Genomic DNA, 24,784 nt, shown 5'->3' with positions numbered 1-24,784 from the left:
CGAAGGTGTTTAAATACACAGTATGCCTTGGAAATATGCAAAAAAAACAGCCATATCCAGTTTTTAGATGCAGAGATGCAGGTTAGTGCACGTGTAGAGGAAGACGTTTTGCCTGACAAGATACACTCAGGGTTTGGAGAGCCCGCTATGACCCAGCAAATTCTATTTTCTCTTCATTTTCAGACGCTTGGTGGCGCCAAATGTCTTTATGTTGTAACGAAATGACCCCCAGATGTGTCCAGACTGCACGACAATTACGTCAGGAAAAAAAAAAAACTATTTTATGCTCTATAAATGTGGGTTAACAGTCAATGTTATGTGTCTGATTAGTCTATTTATTGTAGGTTTAAAAATCATCTTTAGAATAAACCTAAAATAATCACATAAAAATAATAAAAGCCTATAAATAGAGTATCGATAGATAGATAGATAGATAGATAGATAGATAGATAGATAGAGTGCCTTGCAAAAGTATTGACCCCCCCTTGGCGTTTTTCCTATTTTGTTGCCTTACAACTTGGAATTAAAATTGATCTTTATTTGGATTTCATGTAATGGACATACACAAAATAGTCCAAATTGGTGAAGTGAAATGAAAAAAATAACTTGTTTCAAAAAAATTCTAAAAAATAAATAACGGAAAAGTGGTGCGTGCATATGTATTCACCCCCTTTGCTATTAAGCCTCTAAATAAGATCTGGTGTAACCAATTACCTTCAGAAGTCACGTAATTAGTTAAATAAAATCCACCTGTGTGCAATCTAAGTGTCACATGATCTCAGTATATATATACACCTGTTCTGAAAGGCCCCAGAGTCTACAACACCACTAAGCAAGGGGCACCACCAAGCAAGCGGCACCATGAAGACCAAGGAGCTCTCCAAACAGGTCAGGGACAAAGTTGTGGAGAAGTACAGATCAGGGTTGGGTTATAAAAAAATATCCAAAACTTTGAACATCCCACGGAGCACCATTAAAGTCATTATTAAAAAATGGAAAGAATATGGCACCACAACAAACCTGGCAAGAGAGGGCCGCCCACCAAAACTCACGGACCAGGCAAGGAGGGCATTAATCAGAGAGGCAACAAAGAGACCAAAGATAACCCTGAAGGAGCTGTAAAGCTCCACAGCGGAGATTGGAGTTTCTGTCCATAGGACCACTTTAAGCCGTACACTCCACAGAGCTGGGCTTTACAGAAGAGTGGCCAGAAAAAAGCCATTGCTTAAAGAAAAAAATAAGCAAACACGTTTGGTGTTCGCCAAAAGGCATGTGGGAGACTCCCCAAACATATGGAAGAAGGTACTCTGGTCAGATGAGACTAAAATTGAGCTTTTTGGCCATCGAGAAAAACGCTATGTCTGGTGCAAACCCAACACCTCTCATCACCCCGAGAACACCATCCCCACAGTGAAGCATGGTGGTGGCAGCATCATGCTGTGGGGATGTTTTTCATCGGCAGGGACTGAGAAACTGGTCAGAATTGAAGGAATGATGGATGGCGCTAAATACAGGGAAATTCTTGAGGGAAACCTGTTTCAGTCTTCCAGAGATTTGAGACTGGGACAGAGGTTCACCTTCCAGCAGGACAATGACCCTAAGCATACTGCTAAAGCAACACTCGAGTGGTTTAAGGGGAAACATTTAAATGTCTTGGAATGGCCTAGTCAAAGCCCAGACCTCAATCCAATTGAGAATCTGTGGTATGACTTAAAGATTGCTGTACACCAGCGGAACCCATCCAACTAGAAGGAGCTGGAGCAGTTTTGCCTTGAAGAATGGGCAAAAATCCCAGTGGCTAGATGTGCCAAGCTTATAGATATATACCCCAAGAGACTTGCAGCTGTAATTGCTGCAAAAGGGGGCTCTACAAAGTATTGACTTTGGGGGGGTGAATAGTTATGCATGCTCAAGTTTTCTGTTTTTTTGTCTTTCTTGTTTGTTTCACAATAAAACATATTTTGCATCTTCAAAGTGGTAGGCATGTTGTGTAAATCAAATGATACAACCCCCCCCCCCCCCCCCCCCAAAAAAAAAAAAAAAAAAAAAAAAAAAAATCAATTTTAATTCCAGGTTGTAAGGCAACAAAAAAAGAAATACGCCAAGGGGGGTCAATACTTTTGCAAGGCACTGTAGATAGATAGATAGATAGATAGATAGATAGATAGATAGATTAGTAAATAAATAATAAGTAGATAAATAGATAAGTATTTGCTTCAGACAGGCTACATTTTGCTGATATTTTATTTTTGCTCATTTTGAAGGAAAACCTGTTGTTTGTATTAAGTGTGTTTAGTTCTACAGTGTGTGAGTCCTTCTTTCACCCCTCACAGCTGCAGCCTGTTAAACCGGCTCTCCGCGGAAATATGAGTGTTTTCATATGTTTTGATCGGACCTATGGGACACATGTGGACAAATATCCAGGCCACATGCTTCAATGTAAACAAGCTGCGCTCGGCTGCGTCTGTGGAAATTTCCACTTCCATGAGGCTGCAGAATCACCGCTTCGTTCACAACAAACAGTCCCCCGCCCACAGAAAAAAAACTCTTGGCCGACCCAGCGCTCAGGCCACGCCCTATAAACGCGACCCCGATTGTCCTCTGCCTGCTCCTATTGGCTGACCCGAAGGTGTGTCATTCATCGTGACGTCGACGCTGTGTTCGTAACAGGACGTGTCGTTCGGAATAAAATTTAATAACACGCTATAAACACGTAACAGCGGCTATCATTTAAATGTAAATTAAGTAACTTTTATTTGTTTGTATCGTTAAATTAAATCTTCAGTTTCCTCCTCTTCCCCAGAAGAGGACGGCCTCATGAATATTAAGTAGCTTTAGGACCCATAAGACCGGCCCCCTGCACCAAGGCGGACACATTCAGCATCCGCCGGGGCAAAACTTCATCGAGCTTTCAGACTCTCCGGTTCCGGCTTTCTGTGGGACACATCCCGAACTCTGGGCGCAGCGACATGGCTTTGAGAGGACAGCTTCTACGTCTCCTACGGACCCAGCATCGCCATACGTGCCAACCGAGCAGAGCGCAGTCCGTGGCGGTGCTGGGCGCTCCGTTCTCCCAGGGACAGGTAAGACAATGAGCTCTTTTTCAGCCATGACTTTATGAACGTAAACAGAGAAATCACCTGTAAACTTTCTGTGTTTGTGTGGGGACAGAAAAGAGGAGGCGTGGAGCACGGGCCTAAAGTGATCCGGGATGCGGGGCTCATTGAGCGGCTTTCCTGTCTGGGTAGGTGCCGGTTATGTAACGTTGGATGAGTGGAACATGCAGGGAGACAGATTTGACTGCCACTTCCGGTCTGCAGACAGCCGGTTACGTCACCGAAGGCAGTAAATATAAACATCAATGTCTCGGGGAGAGAGAGCTCATTCTCAACTCTGGCTTTGTATTTATTACACGATTAAATAACATGAATTAAAATTAGATTTAAACTTTTATTTCTTCAGCATGCAGTAGTTTTCTGTGATTTTCTCTCCGGGCGTCACATGTCTGCCGGAGTCATTTCACCTGCACATGCTCGGACGTAACGGGAAGAGGATGGCTGATTTGTTTCCACTGTGTCGTCACTGCAGACACTTCTTCAGGCCTGAATGAAAGATTGCACTTAAGGCGGAAAGAATGTCTCCTTTATTTTAGCAGCTCAGCTGAGTTTCCGAACCTCAGAGGAATGACAAAGGACATGGGTGACAACGGGGAGGTTTTTAAATAGCACCTAAAGTCAGAGCAGGCTTATCTGAGGTCCAGACACAGATAAATCTCTCTGGAGTGACGAGTACACTGTAGATTAATAGGATGCCACACCAAATATAACTTATTACTACTTTACGATTGTAAAGTATTTATATTTAATCTTTTTATTTGATTATAACCACACGCCCATTAAAGTGGGGCTTTTAAATGTCACAATAAAAAGTAGGAGTTTATTGGGGGCGGGATTATCTTATAAAAGAGTTATTAAACAGTAATAAAAGAAAAATACCACCATCTACAGAGTCTGAAAGCAGAGGTTCATGTGGACTCTGTAGGAGAGTAAACGTGTAAAATGAGACTTTAGAAATTATTTTAAAACGTTTTTAAAAGTAAAATATCCAGCAGCAAACTTTGCAAAACACTTATATAGATTGTTTTTTTTTGATGGTTATTATTTTGTAATAAAAGCAATTTACTGTATTTTTATGGCATTTAAACTTAACATAGGAAGAAGAATACAGTCAATTTCCAGGATTTTTTTTTTGTGACTAAGCAGATGTCACTCTAACCTCCCTGATGAGGACTTCTATAAATATGATAGATGTGTGAGAGAACAGAAGCTCCTCGCAGGTCTTCAGGGTGACACTCGGTGTGTTCCTGACATATTCGGAGGGTTACAGGTCTCAAGTGTGTTTGGTGGCAGACAACCGATCATCAGCTGTGAACATCAGCTGTTGTGTGAGAGGCAGGGCGACCCTCCTCTTCCTCACACGGAACATTTCAACAGCTGGCATCCTTACTGCACACTACAGTCCAGTGGCTGCATGCAAATACAACGAAATAATTGATTTTGAGGCATGATTCAAAAATATTTAAAGTTTATTATTATATTTTGAAATTGTATTTTAATGGGTTTTATGTTGATATTTTCAAGCCCTCTTACAGAAATCAGCTCCGAAGAGTCAGTGACATTTTTATAAATCTCTACTTCAAACAACTTTTATCTCTTTTTACACGTTAACTGTTTTGATTTGTTTTATACGATCACTGCTTTGCTGGATTTTAAGGCTAGTTTGATTTTCTTGCTCATTTTTGTTTTAATTGCACGTTTTATGTGAAGCACTTTGCAATGTATACGTCCAGAAAAGTGCTATATAAATAATGATTATTATTATTATGATGATTATTTTTTCTAATGCTAATAGCGTAATGTATATTTAAGCATGAATATGGACAATCATTGCTTTCATTAATAGCCTGTTAGTGATGTTTTTCCACCCATTTTTGAGAACTTACTTTTAGCAGCTGTACTTTTATGGACACCATTTTAATTTATGTTAGCATGTTGAGGCTGCAGGTAGAACTAAATTCTAATAAAAAAAATTTTAAAAAATAGAACGTCCCCCTCACTGCTGCCTACAAAGTGATTTTTAGAGGTCTGAGAAATGTCTGTTGAAGTTGGAGGCAACGCGTTGGCTCCTGATCCTCTTCCAGTTGGCCTGAGGTCAAATTGGCAGAAGTGAAAACAGATTTGGCTGCCAACGTGAAACCAAAGATGAACTGAACTGAATAACATCACTGTCGTCCTGCAAACTTTACGCTGTCAGGGTTTATGTCAGTTTGTCTCCATAACAAATGCATACATTCATTTAAAGAAGCAATCATGTGGATTTAAATGCAGGAAACGGAATGCGTGTACACCTGCAGCAGATCTGATCCTGCATTTCAAATTAAACTAGATGAGAACATGCAGCCGAAGACTTGAACACATGTTTGAATTGTCCTGCAAGAGATGCTCACTGTTGCATCAAGACAAGGGCTATTCCTGTCCCCTCTGCGAAAGGTAATGAGCCTCTGTGGAGAAACTCTATGCCGCCATCGAGGCTCAGGTTCTCACATGAAGCACCAGTAAGGTGAATCACATCACCTGTTTACTTCTCGGTGGAGATTCTTTTGGTTCTCACTTCTGTAGCCAGTGAAACCCGAGCTGGGAAATGGAACGAATGGAAAGTGCTCCGTCACTAAATGTTCCACCGGCATTGAGCAACTCAACCTCAGACTGCGAGCTCACAGAAATCCATGTTGTATCACACTAAGGATGCGACACCTGCAGCCCCCAAAACACACGTGTTCAGGTCCAAAACCATCCGGCTGCAGGTTCTGATAATGCAACTGTTAGATGTTCTGAGGATAAAGCATGAAGCTGTGATTCAGCGTGAATCTTTCTCGTGTTTCTCAGACTACTCCGTCCACGACTTCGGCGACCTAGACTTCCACTACCTGGAGAAGGACGAGCCCTACATGGACGTGAAGTTCCCTCGCACCGTGGGAGCGGCCAACAAGATGCTGTCCGGAGCAGTGAGCAGAGGCGTCGGCGCCGGGCACACGCTCGTCATGCTGGGAGGAGATCACAGGTAGATATCTGGAGCAGCTGCTGTGTATCACTTTACATCCAAATCTGACTTGTAGAAACAGCAGATGTTTATAAGGCACCTCTTTTTTTTTTTTTTTACAGCCTTGCTATTGGATCAGTGAGCGGCCACGCCCAGCAGTGTCCTGACCTGTGTCTCATCTGGGTCGACGCCCACGCAGACATAAACACGCCCATGACGTCTCCGTCGGGAAACCTCCACGGACAGCCGGTGGCGTTCATGCTCAAAGAGCTGCAAGATAAGGTGAGCAGAAATATTACTCAGACTACATGTTGTGATGAAGGCTCAGTGGGAACACAGACTGTATATAAAAGTGTTCGTAGCTTCCAGGTCTAAAAAGTGAGGCCGATGCAGAAGTGCCTTAAGCTGCAATACCACTGAATGCCACTAGAGGTCGGCTCCAAAAAGCCTCAGGCTCCATAGATTCCCATTCAACTTCTTTCATCAAATACAAAGTCAGTAAAATGTCTCCACCAGTTATCTCAGTGTTGTTAGCTCAAGTCACTCCTTCTAATTAGTTTTCCGGAGGTCCATCTGAAAATAATTAATTTTATTAATTAGAAAATAAGCTTGAAAAAGATGTGTTTTTGGAGGGGTGTGTCCGTTTGATTGATAGGCCTGTGGTGCAGTCAGGTTACAGCTATCGGTGGGTGGGACGTAGTATCGTCAGGTTATCAATCAGATTAGTCAGATCCACCGCTGGCTCCTCCCCCGGCTCGTCCAAATACGGTCACTTACTGCTCCAAAAAAAAAAAAAAAAGATGGCGACGACCAAAATGCTGAACTCAAAGCTTCAGAAGAGCAGCTCACAAACCGACAGGTGGTTGCTGCTTTAGTGGTGACCAGCTTCATCAGATGGGTCATCAACAGGTTGCTAGGAGCAGATATGTTGAAACACATTTTACTCCCAGACGTGCAAAAACGTGGAAGCTGCATTTCCTCTGTTTACCGTGAAGTTGAAGGAATACTTTAATACTACTACTTTTAACAGAGTGCTCTTGTCCCTCCACTCAGGTGCAGGACATCCCCGGGTTCTCCTGGACGAAGCCGTTCCTGTCCTCCAGAGACCTGGTGTACATCGGACTGCGGGACGTCGACCCCGGAGAGCAGTAAGTACAGACTTTTACTACATGTGATTAAGATGTAATCACTGTGGAAATAGTGCTTGATGTTATTTTGTTTGCTGCAGCCACATCCTGAAGAGCCTGGGGATCCAGTACTTCACCATGAGGGACATCGACAGACTCGGCATCCAGAGGGTCATGGAGGTCACTCTTGACTCCCTTTTGGCGAGGTACTGCACCGTCGTAGTTATTTCTAATGCACACTTTACTTATTTTGTATATAAACAAATAATTTCAACTTTTCAGTCTCATTTAAACCTTCTTACCTCCTTCAACAGAAAACAGCGACCGATCCACTTGAGCTTCGACATCGACGCGTTTGATCCGTCTCTGGCTCCGGCTACAGGAACACCGGTGAACGGAGGGCTGACCTACAGAGAGGGAATCTACATCACAGAGGAAATTCATAACACAGGTACAAACAGATGGTTCAAGTTGACAAAAACTTCCTGTTAAACAGTAGTTGTGTTGCTGTAAAATCATCGGTTTAGATTCCTTTTCTTAAAGATCTTTTACTCAGAGCTCACAACGGATTTAAAAGTTGAATTTTCATGATGAAGTGATAAACAGTCTTCTTAGTGCTGATCTGAAAAATTCCAGCCACAGGGCTTAACCTGAACCAAACAACTTCTATCAAACCAGATAGAAAAATACAGCATGGAAAATATTAGTTTGCTGAATGGCAGCTCAAATAGTTTTAGACTTGTTTTAGTACTAGCTTTGGATTTCTGTTAGGGGACTGGTTTTAGGACTGGTAATAAACTGGTTTCAGGGCTAGTTTTAGTCTGGTTTTAGGAATGGTTTTTTAATTGTTTTTTGGACAGATTTTGGACTGCTGTTAGACTGGGTTTAGGACTTGTTTTTGACTGGTGTTAGGAATAGTTTTGGACTGTTTTAAGACTGATTTTAGATTTGTGTTAGACTGCTTTTAGGACTGGTTTTAAACTGTTTTTTGACTGGTAGGACTGTTTTTTTTTTTTATTATAAGTGTTAATAATAAAATAAATAACAATAATAAAGTGTTAATGAGCCCGTTTATGGTTTTGCTGATCTAACCTGTGACCGTGTTAACGTGCAGGTCTGCTGTCGGCCATGGACCTGGTGGAAGTGAACCCCGTCCTGGGGGCCAACAGCGAAGCCGTGGAGGCCACTGCCTCCTTAGCGGTCGACGTCATCGCGTCCTGTCTGGGACAGACGAGAGAGGGCGCTCACAGGTCCATCGATGTGATCCCCTCGGAGAAAAACGACACAGAGCAGCTCTGCCTCTGAGAGCGTGACGCGCAGCTACAAACTTTATCAACCGCATCCCGACCATTCCGCATATTAAGACTGCAAAGACCGAATCTGTTTTAGTGGCTGGCGTTTGGAAGGTTTTGTTCCCGTCTCTCTGTCTATGATCTTTAATCAAAATTATGAAAGGGCTTTGATAAAACGTTCACACCGGTCCTGCTGAGAGAAGCCGCTGACATAATTTAGAAAACCAATATTGATGGGACGACGATTCGTTAGTAACTTATTTTGTTCCTGTATGTCGTAAGTTAAGAGTGAGAGGACACAGCTGCACGTATTTATCCTGTGTTTGGTTTACAAGAGAAGGTACCTGCCTCAGAGGTAAGAAGCACCAAGTCTGGTTTAGTCTGAGGTTCACACTCTCACATGGACGTGCTAGGTAGTTTAAACTAGTCTTTTGGACCAGCTATGGTTACTGTATTTTCTTTAGTTTACTTTTTTATTTTAACAAAGAAGATTGTAGAAGGACCGTGTGTATTTATGACTTCTTCTCGTAATCAAGCTTGAACTGATTTAGTGTGTTCTAACTTTGATTTGATGTGGCCACTGAATGAACATTGTTCTTGTAACAAAGAGGTTCTATTTTGGTCTTCCATAAAAAAAAAAAAAATTCATTTGTAAAGGTGTCTTACTACTTCTTTACATTTCATCCTCTGGGGACAACAAATGTCAGCACAAAATGACAAGCTGATGCATCAAAGGATGTCAAACATTTTAAAAGATGCAGGAAAAATTGTACTTGATAAGAGTCGTTAGGATTCATCTTCTGGGGAAAATGAATGTCTGAGGCATACTGCATGGCAATCAATCAAATATTTGTTGAGACATTCCACTGGACACAATGAACATGAGACTCAGTGGGACTATAGTGAAAGTCAGGAATTTAACCTAAGTATGTTATCCTCTGGGGACAATGACTATCAGTACAAAATGATGAACCAATGCATCAAAAGATGTCGAACATTTTACAGGATGGGTGAAAAATTTTACCCGATAATGGTGCTGGCAGAAAAGTCACCAGACTATAAATACCCTTATCACCGATGATTTGGGAATTAATTGGGTCGTAACAGATGCTGACCTGACCTGCAGCTCCGGCCTGTCACTCCACAGCGGATGTTTTTTCTTTAACCTGTCTGGAAACATCACATAACAGAGCAAACCGAGGTTAAAGATTAGCTTTAATGGTGGGAAGGCTGTCGGATGACCTTTGATACCTGTGATTTGTTATACAGTGATTAGACGTTGAAACATTCACACGTCTGTAGTAGAGTTTCAGTGGGATACTGGGCACGACAACACTGAGGAAAAATAGATTAAACTGGTGTCATTTCATTTTTTTCTGTTTTCAAAGTAAAATTTCACATTTGACCCGAGAGTGTACGGATTGAAGAGCAAGTCGCTGACATCCCTGCCATCAGAAATGTCCAGAACATCTTCCTGCAGGGCGTCACTGGCGGATAAAACAGTGCAAATCTCAGGCCAGAGAGTTTCTGTGTCTTTGGTCCATTACCAGGTTCAACCACCTGCTCACGGACACAGAAGCTCCCCTCGGTGCCCTCACAAGAGCAGCAGGACAGTTTTATTGCTATCGGAAAGTCAAGAGGAGAAAGACGCAGACAATCTTGAGAATCCACAGTCAATTTTCACACGGCGACAGTTCGCTCATCGCCGGAAGAACTTGAGGTAAATCACAGCGCCCAGGATAGCCAGCTCCATTAAAATGATGACGGCTAACAGCAGCTTGTTGGTCATCAGCCTAAGAGACAGGAAACAAAACGACGGGCAGAAGTTCAGGTAAAATGTTCTTTTACACAGATTACAGAGGTAGATCGGAGGCTTCAGCAGTGAAGCAGGTGAGTGAGGTCGTGATGGGACTGTGGATACAATAAACGAGGGTTCATCCCACGTTCAGAAAATAAAAAAAGATGAGAACTAAAATATTTCTGTGATGTGCAGAATGTTTATTATGACAGGAAATGACTTCTTCATTAGCTTGCAGTTACATTTTTGGCAATTTTACCAAAATAAATAAAATGAATCATGTAAAACTTTGAAAAAAAAGCCTCTGAAAAATTCCACATTTTTAATCGGAAGAGTGAAAAAAAATTAAATAGGCTTTTTGACTTTTTAGAGTATTTCATTAAAAAAGAAAAGACATAAAATATTTAACCTCCTCTGGGGAAACACTCACCGCCGTGACATGGCACGAAGAATTTTTCTGCTTCGACTGAGGTTCTCTCCGGTATTCACCAACTAATCACAAACAAAACAAAGAGGAGATTTAACACACTGATCGTATTTATGAGCTGAACGACACAAAGCTTCTGAAAACAACTAAAGACGACCTCCAAAACGCAAGTATTTACTTTTATCATTATTGATCAGATCAGAAGTAATCAGATCATTTCTTCTCTTCCTCTGTTCTGGTTTCAGGAAATTAACTAAATGTTTACCGCGTTCTTATGGAAAGATGAAAAAAAACAAGTATGAAACCATTTCCAGACTCTTTGGTGGTTTAAATGTCCCGGATGTTTATTCTTGGCTTATAATAGCAGGTGTCCGTTGTGTTGGGAGGATAAAGAGCAGTCTGAAACAGGTTGCTTGGGTCGCTTAAACAAACAAAACAAAAAAATCATTGCAGAAAAAAGAACAAACGCTCGGCTCACTGACTCTCTGTGGTTTTAACCTGAATGTTTAAACCTCTGAAAACCTTCAGAGGAATCTCTTCATCTCTAACATGGTGTGGCTGCTGTTTAATTTAATGAGTTAAAAGCCATCGATAACCGTGATGTTCGAGATGCTGTGAGAAGCAGAGGAAGTGTGCTGCAGCAGTGGGAGAGTCTCTGACCACAGAGCAGTGAGGAAAGATATTACAGCAAGAAAATTACTTGTAACCGTCTGTTAGACAAGCAATTATTAAGATGAAGGTTTAAGTGGGTCAGACGTGTGCTGGCACGGCTGCAGACACATTAATACAGTTACTGTGAAAACACTCTGGGGCTCAAAGCAATATGTCGTTTGGTATTAATCCTCCACCGTCCCCCGGAGGAGACGCAGTGATTGGTCCAACTCTCACAGTGAAGCTACATTTCGCCGTGACATCGATGGAGGGAGCTCAAATTCAGAGGTCAGGGTTCAGGTCGTCTTTGAATTCAGTTCATCTCAGTTAGACCTTTTATTTACTGGTACTTCACCTGATGTATGAAGCATTAATCCAATGTTTCAGAGGGACCCTGAAAGCATCATGAACACATGATGTGCACAGGACTTCTTATGATGTCGTCAGACACTCTGGTCGACTTCACCTCTTTTTTTTTAATTGTTTTAATTATCTTTTTTGTGTGTTTGTCTGACAACAACATCTCGAACAAACCACAGCTGCAACGTCCAGTAGTGCACAAAACAAACGACAGTAAGTAGCATCTTGCACGGAGTAGCAGGAAGCAACAACCTTCAACAGGAAGTACTCCATGTTTCATCTCTTCATCAACATCAGCACTTAAATTCCACGTGTTTTTCTGACCGCTGGTACGTGAACATTTGCCGTTTGACCGCGTGTAGAAATGATTGACAGCTCACTCTGTTTCTGGTCCGGTCCAGCTGTTCCCGCTGCTCCCCCAGCTCCTCGATGATGTCCGTGCCGATGTGCTCTGTCTCGGCGGCGAGGCGGTGACTCCGCTCGATGCTCTGGCTGGCGTTGTTCAGGGACTCGGAGCCCTGCAGCAGCAGGGCTCGCTGGGACTGCTGGTGGGTCTGCAGAGGCAGGAAAAAAAAGTTAAAAATTAAAACATTTACAAGAAGAAAAACTCAGAAACGTATACGTCCTTGGAAAACAATCAGTTTTGTTTTAATACATTTCAGAGGTGCTTTTGGACATAATTAAAAGGTCAAACTCACACTCTGCTGGTTCTGTGAAGAGTAGATCCCCTGGTGACTCCCCTGCAACGGCTGGGAGGTCGAGCCGAACCCGGGCGAGGAGCTTTTCATGTCCCTCTGCAGCTTCCCCAAATCTCGGCGGTACAGACGCAGCTTTGTGCTCATCGTGTTTCGGTAGGACAGAGGAGCGTCACGCAGCTCACCTTCCAATCCCTGTAACTGGAGACAGATGAGGAGGAAGAGGTGAGAAACTGAAAGCAGAGGTCAAATTCAATGGAAAAAATTGACAATTCCTGTATGGTTTGTCACTCGTTTTAAAGCCCGTGGTGGAAAATAACTGAAGTTTAATTCTGTGGTGCTTTACATGTCAATTTATAAATCTACTCCTCCACATTGTTGATCGAAATCTTTTTTTTAAATTAAACTTCACTGCATTTGTTTGAGAGTTTTAAGATACCTACACACAGATGTTTCAGAAATAAAAGATGTGATTGATTTAGATCACCTAATAGGTCTAATAGAATAAATCACAAATCAGAAGCTGCATTTTAAAGACTCTTTAGCCTCTTCATAATAATCTAGTTCAGGTTTGACGAGTCTAAGTATAGTAGTTTTACATCTGGTTCAGGTCTAATGTGGTCTAGATGTGGAAAAAAAAAAGCAGTGAAACATCCCAATTTTTTGCATTTTATCAAAGAGAATAAAGGTTTTGAAAATCAAGAACTGTGTTTTAAAGAATCTTTAGACTCTCTAGGATAATCTAGTGCAGGTTTTACTAGTTTAATTATAGTGGTTATAGATCTGAACCTGGTCTCATGTGGTATATGTGAAAAAAAAAGCATCGTCACTGACAGAATAAAGGTTTAAAAAATGTGAGTGTGTTTCTCGGCAGAGTTCAGGACAAACAAACGAATCAGAAGCTAACTTCAGGGTGGTTTAAACAGGCAATAATACACAGAGGTTTACTGAAACTGACACGAAGTGAAAGGAAATGAGCTAACAGCTGTATTAACCATCAGATAAACAGAGAGCAGCTCACCACTTCCTCAGCCTCCCCGTGCCGCTCATCGAAAGTCCTCACCAGCCTCTTCCTCTCCTCTGCAGGTGACACAGCACAGCTTTCAGTTATAAAACACACAGCGTGTCTTTCAGACAATTAACTCGTTAAACAAACTGTTTACCTCCGTGACATCTCAGAGCCCTCTCTGGCATCAGCTTCAGCTCCTCGTACAGAGATAGGTAGATCTCGTGCAACTTCTCGAATTCCTCCGAAGACATGTTGTGATATCTGTGGCTCTTTCTTTATAAACTATTGTGTCTTTTGCTGTTAAAAAAAACCCCACAAATTACGGTCACAGCTGGGAGTCAATCTCGGAGTTTTGCTTTGATGCTAATCAGATCCGCGGGACTCTTCCGCATGATGGCCCTCGTGACTAAAAGTGCCTTAAACTCCGGAACAAAAAAAACCCGAAAGAAAACATTGTTTCGGTGCTAAAAAATTAAAGCAGCATAAATTTTACATTCTGTATAAAATGTAACTAGTTAATACTGCAAAGGTTTTTTTTAAACAACCTAAACGCACCTTAACAACCATTTTATGCAGGCACTAAGCGGACAGCTTTCCAAGGCCTTCTGGGAAGTGTCGTTTTTTAACAGGTCTGCCTGAGAAAACGTATTATGTTTCTTTTGGACAAATATTACAGTAGTTATTACGTTATTAGAAACTATTAAATGGGTCTTAATGTGTAAATGTGTGTGCTACAACAATTAATTTAAGTTGATTATTCAATTTTAGGCGGGGATTTGATTTCCTTCATCTTTTGGATGTACAATTATTTTGACAATGATTATTGTTGATTTCTTTTGTGTCTGTTGGTTTTTATTTATTAGTGTCAAAAGTTCAAATTAAGTTTTTATAGGTAAAAAATATTAACTAAATAAAAAAAAATTAAATGCTCATAATCTGACTACTGCCAGTTCCATTCTTGCAAGTATTGAAGACTACAATCCCATGATTCAGCTGGCGGTGTATCTGCGCCTCGTACCCCTCTTTGCTTTGACATCAGCTGTTCTGCCTCCACAACAGTAGCATCCTGCTGGAAGAGACAGGACCGCGATGTTTCTCTTCCTAATGATCGCGGGTGTCGGAGCGGTGACGCTGCTGGTCATTTCATTCGCGCCTCACATACGGTAAGAAGCAGAAACGGTCGTTTTCCCGACTGAAATCCGGCGTTTCACACATCACGGTCAGGCTTGGTGTTGGTTGACACTGATGTAATTATTAACGCTGAGGTCCATTTCATTATTACAAAACCTCCGCCTGCTCTTTTAATCCCACTTATCCTCCCTGTTAACACCTTTTTTTCATTTTTTTTTTTTTTCATTTATTTCCTGGTAATTTCACACGATGCTGATTGATTTCCTGAGCAGAAATCAATGAGACACAAATGTTGGAGCAGTAGGAGTTTCTGCACAGAGATGAACCGGGTGTCTTCCATCTGAGCGGCTCGGGCCTATCAGCGGCACGCGCGTGGGAGGAGTTCTATTTGTATGCATCACTCCGGCTGATCTATTGGTGACGGGGCGGTGCTTGATCGGTGGGATCAGGGGATCGGACGAGCTGACTGCTGCTCATTGTCCAACTTTCTATGTGAATAATTAAACCAGTCCGTCCACATGTCCAACCCTAACGAGGACATAAGTTATACTGACTCTCTGTGTGTGTGTGTGTGTGTGTGTGTGTGAACAGGAACTACGCAGCAGGAGGAGTGTGTAAATCCACAGCTAGCCTGGATGGGAAGACAGTCCTCATCACCGGGGCCAACACAGGCATCGGGAAGGAGACGGCCCTGGACCTTGCAATGAGAGGTGACTTTTTTTTTTTTATTTTTTTTTTTTTATATATATATATGTATATATATATATATGTATAATTTTAAAATACTACTCTTTAATCTGCATTGTAGTAATTTTATTATTTTTGCAGAAATTATTGTCAAAAACAGTCCGTTTTTATGTCTCAGGTTGTAAGTCCATAACGTTCTCGTGATATTTCAAGAATGCCTTGAGGGAATTGGGTCAAACTTGGCATGAACATTCACTTGATACCAAGAATGAACTGATTCGATTTTGAGGGGTAAAGGTCAAAGGTCATGGCAGCTGTTACCCCAATTCGACACATTCCCGTGAACATGATATCTCAAGAACGCCTGAAAGGAATTTCTTCAAATGTCACAATCATTCACTTGGCCTCAAAGATGAAGTGGTTTGAGATGGGTGGTCAAAGGTCAAAGTTCAAGGTGACTGCGACCTCATGTCACTCTCATACATCTGTCCTGTTCTCGTGAATGCAATGTGTCAAGAATGCCTCAAGGGAATTTGTTCAGATTTGGCAAAAACATGAACTTTGACTCAAAGCTGAACTGATAAGATTTTGGTTGTCAAAGGTCAACGGTTGAGGTTTCATCCATTTTCCACTGTGAACTCGATATCTCAGGAATGCTTTGAGAAAATCTCTTCCAAAGTGGCACCAACCATTTATTTGGACTCAAGGATGACCTGATCAGATTTTGTAGGTCAAAGGTTACTGCGAGTTCACATCCATTTCTCTTTGTGAGCGATATCTCAGGAGGGCTTTCTTTTTTAAAATCAAAACAAACAGGAGTTGAAGCTGTTTCCTTTGTACTCGCCGTGTTTTAAAAGCTGTCCGATATTTTATGTTTTTGACATAAAATGTGTCTCTGCTCTAACAAACAGTTTTCTGCATGTTTTCCCTCACATTAGGTGCTCGGGTGATTATGGCGTGCAGAGATGTGGAAAAGGGCGAAGAGGCCGCGGCCAGCATACGAGCATCATGCTCCACAGCAGAGGTGGATGTCCGGGAGCTGGATTTGGCCGACACCTGCTCGATACGAGCCTTCGCGCAGAAGTTCCTGAGCGGTGATGAAGAGGAGCGGTTTAATACTCATATCTACATACAGAGCTGAGTGTATTCTTATCTAACAGGGTTTTTCTTCTTCAGAGGTCAACCATCTTCACATCCTGATCAACAACGCCGGCGTGATGATGTGTCCCTACACAAAAACCATCGACGGCTTCGAGATGCATATCGGAGTCAATCATTTAGGTACAAACTCGCATAGATCTACTGTAATCTATAAAGTCTCTAACAGGAAGTGAAAAGTCCACGGGGATCCCACTCCGAGTCAAACTCTGACGGTTACTGATAGAAAGTTGAATTTAATAACCTCTAATGAAAATTACACTGTTTGTAAAAGGCAAGGCAAGGCAAGTTTATTTGTATAGCACATTTCAACAACAAGGCAATTCAAAGTGCTTCACATGAAACAATTAAAATCATCAAAACATAAGGCAAAGGAAAAGGAAATTTAAAAACAAGAACATTGATCGAAACATTAAAAACAGTCATTAAAACATTAAACAAGCTAAAAATAGAATAAAAGTTGCAGAGCAGTTTAAGAAATAAAATACAGTAATAAAATGCAGAAATGCAGGAAATTGATCAACATCCTTGAGTCTGATTCAATTGAAGGCAGCAGCAAACAGAAAAGTCTTCAATCTTGATTTGAAGCAGCTGAGAGTCTCAGCAGACCTGCAGTTTTCTGGGAGTTTGTTCCAGATATGTGGAGCAGAAAAACTGAATGCTGCTTCTCCATGTTTAATTCTGACTCTGGGAATAGAAAGGAGACCCGTCCCAGACAACCTGAGGGGTCGGGATGGTTCATAAGGTCGCAAGATCAGAAATGTATTTTGGCCCTAAACCATTCAGTACTTTATAAACCAACAGCAGGATTTTAAAGTAAATTCTTTGTTGGACAGGAAGTCAGTGTAAAGACCTCAGAACTGGAGTGATGTGATCCACTTTCTTGGTCTTAGTGAAGACTTGAGCTGCAGCGTTCTGATTGACTTTTTTAGAGAGACCTGTGAACACACTGTTACAATAGTCGAGTCCACTGAAGATGAATGCATGGACAAGTTTTTCCAAATCCTGTTGATACTTAAGTCCTCTAATCCTTGATATATTCTTCAGGTGATAGTAGCCTGATTTTGTAACTGTCTTGATATGGTTGTTCAGATTGAGGTCTGAATCCATAACTATACCTAGATTTCTGGCTTGGTTTGTGGTTTTTAACATCAGTGATTGAAGCTGAGCGCTGACTTTCAATCGTTCATCTTTGGCCCCAAAAACAATTACTTCTGTTTTATCTTTGTTTAATTGAAGAAAATTTTGGCACATCCAGTTGTTGATTTGTTCAATGCATTTACCCAACCCTTGTATGGGATTATAGTCCCCTGGCAATATAGTTATGTAGATTTGTGTGTCGTCAGCATAATTATGATAACACACTTTGTTTCTTTCCACAGTCTGAGCCAGTGGAAGCATGTAGATGTTGAACAGAAGAGGCCCCAGAATTGAACCTTAGGGAACACCACATGTCATTTTAGTCCGCTCTGATGTGTAATTAGCTACAGACACAAAGTATTCTCGGTCCTTCAAGTAGGATTCAAACCAGTTTAGTGCTGTGCCAGAGAGTCCCACCCAGATTTTTAGTCTGTCCAGTAGTATGTCGTGATCGACCGTGTCGAATGCAGCACTGAGATCGAGTAATACTAAGACTGAAATTCTGCCACTGCCTGTGTTTAAGTGGATGTTGTTGAAAACCTTAACAAGAGCAGTTTCAGTACCGTGGTGCTGTCGAAAGCCTGACTGGAAGACATCAAAACACCTATTTATGGCCAAGAAGTTGTTCAGCTGTTGAAAAACCACCTTTTCAATTATTTTACTTAAAAATGGGAGGTTTGATATTGGCCCGTAATTTTTCATTGTTGCGGAGTCTAAATAGCCTTTTTTAGGAGAGGTTTGATAACTACAGTTTTTAGGGCCTGAGGAAAGACACCTGAGAGAAGGGATGAGTTTACAATTCATAAAAGATCAGTGGTCATGCAGTTTGAAATATTTTTGAATAAGGGTGTTGGTATAATATCCAAGCTGCAGGAGGAGGACTTCAGATGTTGTATAATGTCTTCCAGACTTTCATGGTTGATTGAATGAAATTGTGTCATGATATTTGAATGGATCATATTTAGAGACGGGGACAACACATATCCTGTGGTTGGTGTGGAGGCACTTACTGCTTGTCTAATTTTCTGTATTTTGTCAGTAAAAAAGGAGGCAAATTGATTGCATGCCCAGGTGGATTGGAGCTCAGCAGCTACTGACACTGGAGGGTTTGTTAGCCTGTCGATGGTCGCAAATAAGGCACTTGTATTGTTATTGTTTTTGGTTATGATGTCAGAGAAGAAGGACTGCCTTGCATTTCTCAGTTCCAAATTATAATTGCGAAGTCTTTCTTTATAGATGTCACAGTGAACCTGGAGATTTGTTTTTCACCACCTCCGCTCAGCTTTTTGACACTCTCTTTTCTCTATTCTGATCAGCGTGGCATTTCTCCAAGGAGATCTTTGCTTACCAGCAACAACCTTCACTTTAGTGGGTGCAATAGCATCAATAACATTTTTAACTTTAGAATTGAAGCCATCTACAAGCTCATTGACTGAGATGCCAGAGAGGGCTGGTGTGGAGGAGAACCTCTGAGTAAATAGTTCACTGGTGTTTTCAGAGATGTAACGCTTCGTCACCACCTCGGTTTGGACATTTGTGTGCAAGGAGATTGAACTCTCAAAGAAAACACAGAAATGATCGGAGAGTGCAACATCAGTCACAGCAACCTTGGAGATGTTTAGACCTTTGGTGATGATGACGTCCAGAGTGTGTCCTCTGTTGTGGGTGGGTCCTGTCACATGCCGAGTGAGGTCATAGTTATCAAGGACACCACATAGTTCTATAGACCTTCTGTCCTGGGGATTATCAACATGGATATTAAAATCGCCAACAATAACAACATAGTCAAAATCAATACAGATTATAGACAGCAACTCAGTAAACTCATCAAAGAAAGTTGCACAGTATTTAGGAGGTCTGTAAATGTTTAGGAATAAAGCTCGAGAGGAATTTAGAGCCACATATTCAAAAGAAGTAAAATGACCAAAGGACATCTGCTTGCATTGAAGAGAATCGTTAAATAAAATAGCAGCTCCACCTCCTTTCGTATGAGCTCTTGTTTCACTCATGAAACTGAAGTTGTGAGGTGTTGACTCAATAAGATCAGCTGCACTGTTATCTCGGTCCAACCACGTTTCAGTTAAAAACAAAAAGTCAAGTTTGTGCCTAACAATAAAATCATTGATTAAAAATGTTTTTCCTGACAGAGACCTGACATTTAATAAAGCTAAGTTTAATGTGTTTAAAGCTTTATTTGCCCAATTTATTTGGACAGGCTGTGGCTGACGAGAAATGACTGTTAAGTTTGATAACTTTGCAGATTTACTATTGTTTCTTTGCAGCCTCACCATTCTTTTTCTATAGACTCTCAGGACAGGGATTGAGAAGGCTAGCTGCATACGGGGCCCCGACTTTTCCTGGAGTGAGTGGAGAGGAGGGAGACCTCGATCGGGTCTGGGGGGTGGAAGTAGGGGCTGGTGAGGGAGGTAAAGACTCCCCCTCTCGGAGGGGGGAAGAAAGTGGGTGATAGAAGTGGGCAGCACGGTGGTGCAGTGGTTAGCATTGTCGCCTCACAGCAAAAAGGTTCCGGGTTCGAATCCGGTCCTGGGCCTGTGTGGAGTTTGTATGTTCTCCCTGTGCTTGCGTGGGTTCTCTCCGGGTTCTCCGGCTTCCTCCCATCACCCAAAAACATGCACCTCAGATTGGTTGGCGCCGGGGTTGCAGCAGCTCCCCCTCGGGATGCTGCTGTAGCGAAAGAATTTCCCCTCAGGGATTAATAGAGTACAATAAAAATAAATAAAAATAAGAGGCAGTCCCTGATGATGAGGTTGGAGACTCCTCCTCTTGGCTCTCCTTAGGCAGGAGGGGTTGGGGGGCTATCCTTCCCCGAAGGTCTCTACGGCGATGTTGTGGGGTTATCTGTTGTTTAGACTCCTCTTGTCTCTTGTCCTTGGCAGTGGGAACACACAGGTGACGCAGGAAGTAAAATAGATTAAAGGTAAACATTCATACCTCTAATCTTGTTCAGTTGTTCTTGTTCTTGTTGACTTGTTCAGGCAAACTCCATCTGCCTTAAAAGATGTCTGCGCTCCCAGAAAAGGTAGAAATTGTTCATAAAATGTACTTGATGGTCAGTACATGCAGTTGACAGCCATTTGTTCAGTACAAACAGCCTGCTGAATCTTTCATCTCCTCCTCTGACAGGTGGAAGAGGGCCTCTGATAAACACCTCAGCTGACTGTGTTTAACAGATCAATAAAGTCTCGCTTCAGAACTTCAGACTGTTGTTTCACAATATCACAGCTTCCTGTATGCACGATGATGTTTTTCACCGTGGGATGGTAAGCCACGATGTCCAGGATTTTGTCTCTCATGTTAGAGACCATATCTTTCGGAAAGCAGAGCATTTTGATGTTCTTGCTGCACATCGTTCTACAATCTTTTACAGCAAAGTCACCAACAATCAGAGTTTCAGGCCCAGTCATTAGCTTTCCCTGCGGCTTTTTACGTTCACGTTTACTCTCAGTTCTTACCCTGCTTTGAGAAGATAGCTGCTTATCCAGGTCATCAGATGGAGATTTAGGATCCTGCAACAATGGAGCAAATCTGTTTTCAAGTTGTAGGCTCGGTTGTTGTGGAGGTTTTTTGCTGGTTCTCCTTTTCTCAGTGGTCCTTGGCTGTGTCCTGCTGAGTGCAGGGGTTGAGGAGTTCTGCCTGTGTGGTAGTGCAGGCCAGCCAGTCGCATCACAAATCTCAGGGCGCTGGGCTCGGCCTGTTCGTCGTCCTCACACATCCTGAGGGTATGAATTCCTCTTCAGCTTTGCACCGAGAGAGTTCCAGGGAGGACTACTGTTTGAAGATTCATCATCTGCTGTACAGCCCTCCTGTTTCTAGTTAGCTGGGTCTTGGCTTGCGTTTGTCCGTTTGCGTTTTGAGTAAGTGGTATCATTCCCACACAGTCCATTTACCTCCACGTTCACTTCTAGTCGATGGGTTTTTGTTTCCAAGACTGCAATCTTCTGCAGGAGTTTGTGGTAGTCGTCTGTGGAGAAAGGAGGCATCTTGCTGCTGCAGAGGACCGCTGACTGATCCTCTATACATATAATAAATCAAATCCACCGACTCACCTCTTATCAGGTCACTTCCTCCTGACGTCCCTCCTGATCGGGTTGCTGAAGCGCAGCGCGCCGGCCCGGATCGTCGTGGTCTCCTCTCTGGCGCACAACTTTGGCTGGATCCGTTTCCACGACCTGCACAGCCAGGGCAGCTACAACAGCGGGTTGGCGTACTGCCAGAGCAAGCTGGCCAACGTGCTGTTCGCCAGAGAGCTGGCGCGCAGACTCAACGGTACGAAAACAGAGGAGAGTAGACGTGATCGTGGTGTTTAAAGATCCTGCAGTGTGCACAAGTTTATACCGTTTTAAATCCTAAAAGTAAAGGAAGGACTCGGCTCCAAAGTGTCATCATTTTGTTGATTAAAAAAAAAAAAAAAAAAAAAAAAAGCAAAAATAGATGAATGTTAAATGTGAGGCCATTTATTCTGAGCGAGACTGTTTATTTTGGTATTAATTAAGAGTAAATAAAATGCTTCCTGTTGCTGCTACCTCAGGCACCAAAGTGACGGTGAACTCGGTCCACCCGGGCACGGTGAACTCTGACCTGACGAGACACTCGACGCTCATGACGATACTCTTCACCGTCTTCTCCATGTTCCTGAAAACGTCGCAGGAAGGAGCGCAGACGAGCATCTACTGCGCGGTGGCCGAGGAGCTGCACTCCATCTCTGGGAAACACTTCAGGTAAAAGACGACCAGCCAGGAAATAACTCGGAGCATTAAAACAGAAGGCTGAAAATACGTTTTACTGACAGGGAATTATTACATTTAAACTTCTTTGTTTAAGAATACGGCTTCATTCCCGCTGCCTGCTTTAAAACTTTTAAAGCTTTAAAGACCACAGAACACTTGTCACCTTTACTCTACATCAGTGACTCTAACATGGTTTTGCTTTTAAGACAGTTTGTCATTTTTATTATTTGATCGTGCACTACTCCTCTTTACAAGGAGTCTGACATGTCCACTGCTGGGACGAGTCAGGCCAACGCCTCAGTCATTTCAGGTTAAGTCCCTTTTACAACCATGGTACTAAAAAAGTTGGGACGCCATGTAAAATGTAAATAGAAACAGAATGCCAGGATTTGCTAATCATGTGAACCCATAATTAACCCTTAACCCTTAATTGTAATGCTCATGATTGAGTATAAAAATATATTTTCAGAGAGGCAGTGCTCAGCAGTGAAAATGGTAAGAGGTTCACCACTCTGTGAAAGACTGTGTGGGAAAATAATGCAACAATCTAAGAATAATGTTTATTAACGTAAAACTACAAAGAATTTGTAGATTTCATCATCTACAGTTCATAATATCATTAAAAGATTCAGAGAATCTGGAGAAATCTCTGTACACAAGGGACAAGGCTGAAAAGCAATATTGGATGGTGGTGATCTTCGGGCCCTGCATTAAAAACAGACTATTCTGTCATGGAAATCACTGTGTGGGCTCAGGAACACTTCTGAAAACCATCTTCTGTGAGCACAGTTCATCGCTGCATCCACAAATGCAGGTTAAAACTCCACCATGCAAAGAAGAAACCAGATTTAAACATGATCCAGAAACATTAGATATTTTTTTTTTTTTTGGTCTATTTTCAATTAAATATCATTACAATCTATGTTCATTTACATTTTACACATCGTCCCAACTTTTTCAGAAACTGGGTTGTGGTTTGATCCAGTTGCAACTTTTAAACTTCAGAGTTTTCTGAAATGAATCAGAGCCCCTTAAAACAGAAGCAGAATTATTGATCCTGATTATTTTAATTGCATCTATAAATAAGTGAAGTCTCATTAAAAAAAATAAAATAAAAAGTGCCGCAAAATTGGAGAAAAAAACAACAACACTTGGGGCAGTGAAGCTGATAATCATGCACGAGGTCAAGGAGAAATGTGATGGTTGCACCCAGAGTGATGACTCATACCATCATTAGGTCTTATGTAATAATCACTCCTCCTCCTCATCCTCCTCCGGTTTCAGTGACTGTGCCCCGGCCTTCGTTGCCCCGCAGGGACGCAGCGAGGAGACAGCGAGGAGACTGTGGGACGCCAGCTGCGAGCTTCTCGGCATCGAGTGGGACTGAATCGACTTTTTTTTTTTACCTCAGCTGTCCGAGGAGTTCCTCCTTCATTTCTGTTGGCGATCATTTCATTGGTTCCTTTACGGTCTTCGATGTTCTGTACTTATGAATAAGCAGTCAGGTAAATTACGTCAGCAGTGCGATGATGTGGAGTTGCTTTTTCGTGTGACGACGTAGTAATTACAGCATAATAACGTGAGTATTTTGGTGCTCTGCAGCAGCTCCTCGGGCCAAAAGCACTTGACTGAATTATTGTGAAAAAACACAAATAACTCTTTTTGACTCTATTTTTGTGACACAATGTGAATACAGTGTTGGCAAAAAAAAAAAAAAGCAACTTGATGTACTGTAATGCTGTAGGATACAGTGCCGGGTCGACGCAGGGTAACAGACCAGCATCTTTCTTTTCTGATTTCTCCAGAATTTGCAGTGAAACTGAATTTTTGTGCCAACGTTTCTAAAAAAAACCAAAAAGAAAAAAAAACTGCAGGGGTTCTTACAGTTTCCAGGTTGATTATTAAACTCTCGAACATCCGCGTGAGTCTGAGCCACAGTCACAACTCTAGTCGCATTAAAGTATTTTGTGATAACAAACAAGATTGAGGAGGTTTTCTATGTCATCGCGATGCGTGCAGCGATTCTTTTTCACCCACTTCATCGGCTCGCTCTGCACATTCCTGGACGAACGACGGTTTTTACATCCATCGGGATCTTCATGTTTGGTTTCGCAGCATTCACAACGCAGGGTTGCCAAGAGTTTACATTCTGTGTTTTCTACAAGTGGAACATGCCTTTTACTACATTTACATTCATTTTCAGAGTTGAATGTTTACATTTTATGTAAATAAACTGAATTATTACTATAAAGCTGCTTCTTTGAATCATTTTAAATCGGAGTTGGGGAGGAAGAAACGAACGAGAAACGGAGAAATTTATCATTTTGAAGCTGAGAAATCAATGACTCAGAACGCAGGAGTCACGTTTCATCACAGTGTTTTTGACTGAATGGAAAAATACTAAAAGAAGTTTAGCATCTCACGTCTGTAAGGCTGCATTACCAACTGCAAAGTCGGCAACT

At 42.0% G+C, this 24,784-nt stretch overlaps 3 protein-coding genes across 3 annotated transcripts; 2 read left to right on the top strand and 1 right to left on the bottom strand.

The window, feature by feature from the left end:
- Window positions 1-2,790: 2,790 nt before the first annotated feature.
- On the top strand, window positions 2,791-9,166 carry arg2 (arginase 2). The gene is made up of 8 exons (XM_069160685.1): window positions 2,791-3,083; window positions 3,172-3,244; window positions 5,946-6,120; window positions 6,222-6,381; window positions 7,153-7,247; window positions 7,328-7,432; window positions 7,541-7,677; window positions 8,341-9,166. Exons 1-8 carry the CDS (start codon window positions 2,970-2,972, stop codon window positions 8,529-8,531), a joined length of 1,050 nt encoding a protein of 349 aa, XP_069016786.1. The 5' UTR covers window positions 2,791-2,969; the 3' UTR covers window positions 8,532-9,166.
- A 31-nt stretch (window positions 9,167-9,197) lies between these two features.
- Window positions 9,198-13,838, bottom strand: vti1b (vesicle transport through interaction with t-SNAREs 1B). Its single transcript, XM_069160687.1, has 6 exons — window positions 13,613-13,838; window positions 13,471-13,529; window positions 12,453-12,650; window positions 12,135-12,308; window positions 10,747-10,808; window positions 9,198-10,311 (listed from the first exon to the last, which is right to left on the bottom strand). The coding sequence occupies exons 1-6, from the start codon at window positions 13,707-13,709 to the stop codon at window positions 10,218-10,220; spliced, it is 684 nt and encodes a 227-aa protein (XP_069016788.1). The 5' UTR covers window positions 13,710-13,838; the 3' UTR covers window positions 9,198-10,217.
- Window positions 13,839-14,491: 653 nt separating this feature from the next.
- rdh12 (retinol dehydrogenase 12) lies at window positions 14,492-24,573 on the top strand. The gene is made up of 7 exons (XM_069160684.1): window positions 14,492-14,621; window positions 15,181-15,299; window positions 16,215-16,370; window positions 16,453-16,557; window positions 21,652-21,861; window positions 22,124-22,313; window positions 23,607-24,573. Exons 1-7 carry the CDS (start codon window positions 14,548-14,550, stop codon window positions 23,707-23,709), a joined length of 957 nt encoding a protein of 318 aa, XP_069016785.1. The 5' UTR covers window positions 14,492-14,547; the 3' UTR covers window positions 23,710-24,573.
- Window positions 24,574-24,784: the final 211 nt, after the last annotated feature.

The sequence above is a fragment of the Embiotoca jacksoni genome, unplaced genomic scaffold (genome assembly GCF_022577435.1).
Source record: "Embiotoca jacksoni isolate LCO1_2020_lvr unplaced genomic scaffold, fEmbJac1.0.p SCAF_27, whole genome shotgun sequence".
Classification (NCBI taxonomy): Eukaryota; Metazoa; Chordata; class Actinopteri; family Embiotocidae; genus Embiotoca; species Embiotoca jacksoni.
This window is presented reverse-complemented; position numbering and strand designations above follow the sequence as displayed.

Coding starts and splice junctions, on each gene's coding strand:
- arg2 (XM_069160685.1), top strand. CDS start 2,970: ATGGCTTTGAGAGGACAGCTTCTACGTCTCCTACGGACCCAGCATCGC. Junction 7,433..7,540: donor CTTGACTCCCTTTTGGCGAG/GTACTGCACCGT, acceptor CTCCTTCAACAG/AAAACAGCGACCGATCCACT. Junction 7,678..8,340: donor AGAGGAAATTCATAACACAG/GTACAAACAGAT, acceptor GTTAACGTGCAG/GTCTGCTGTCGGCCATGGAC.
- vti1b (XM_069160687.1), bottom strand. CDS start 13,709: ATGTCTTCGGAGGAATTCGAGAAGTTGCACGAGATCTACCTATCTCTG. Junction 13,530..13,612: donor GGCTCTGAGATGTCACGGAG/GTAAACAGTTTG, acceptor TGTCACCTGCAG/AGGAGAGGAAGAGGCTGGTG. Junction 12,309..12,452: donor CTTCACAGAACCAGCAGAGT/GTGAGTTTGACC, acceptor CTGCCTCTGCAG/ACCCACCAGCAGTCCCAGCG.
- rdh12 (XM_069160684.1), top strand. CDS start 14,548: ATGTTTCTCTTCCTAATGATCGCGGGTGTCGGAGCGGTGACGCTGCTG. Junction 14,622..15,180: donor TCATTCGCGCCTCACATACG/GTAAGAAGCAGA, acceptor GTGTGTGAACAG/GAACTACGCAGCAGGAGGAG. Junction 16,371..16,452: donor CGCGCAGAAGTTCCTGAGCG/GTGATGAAGAGG, acceptor TTTCTTCTTCAG/AGGTCAACCATCTTCACATC.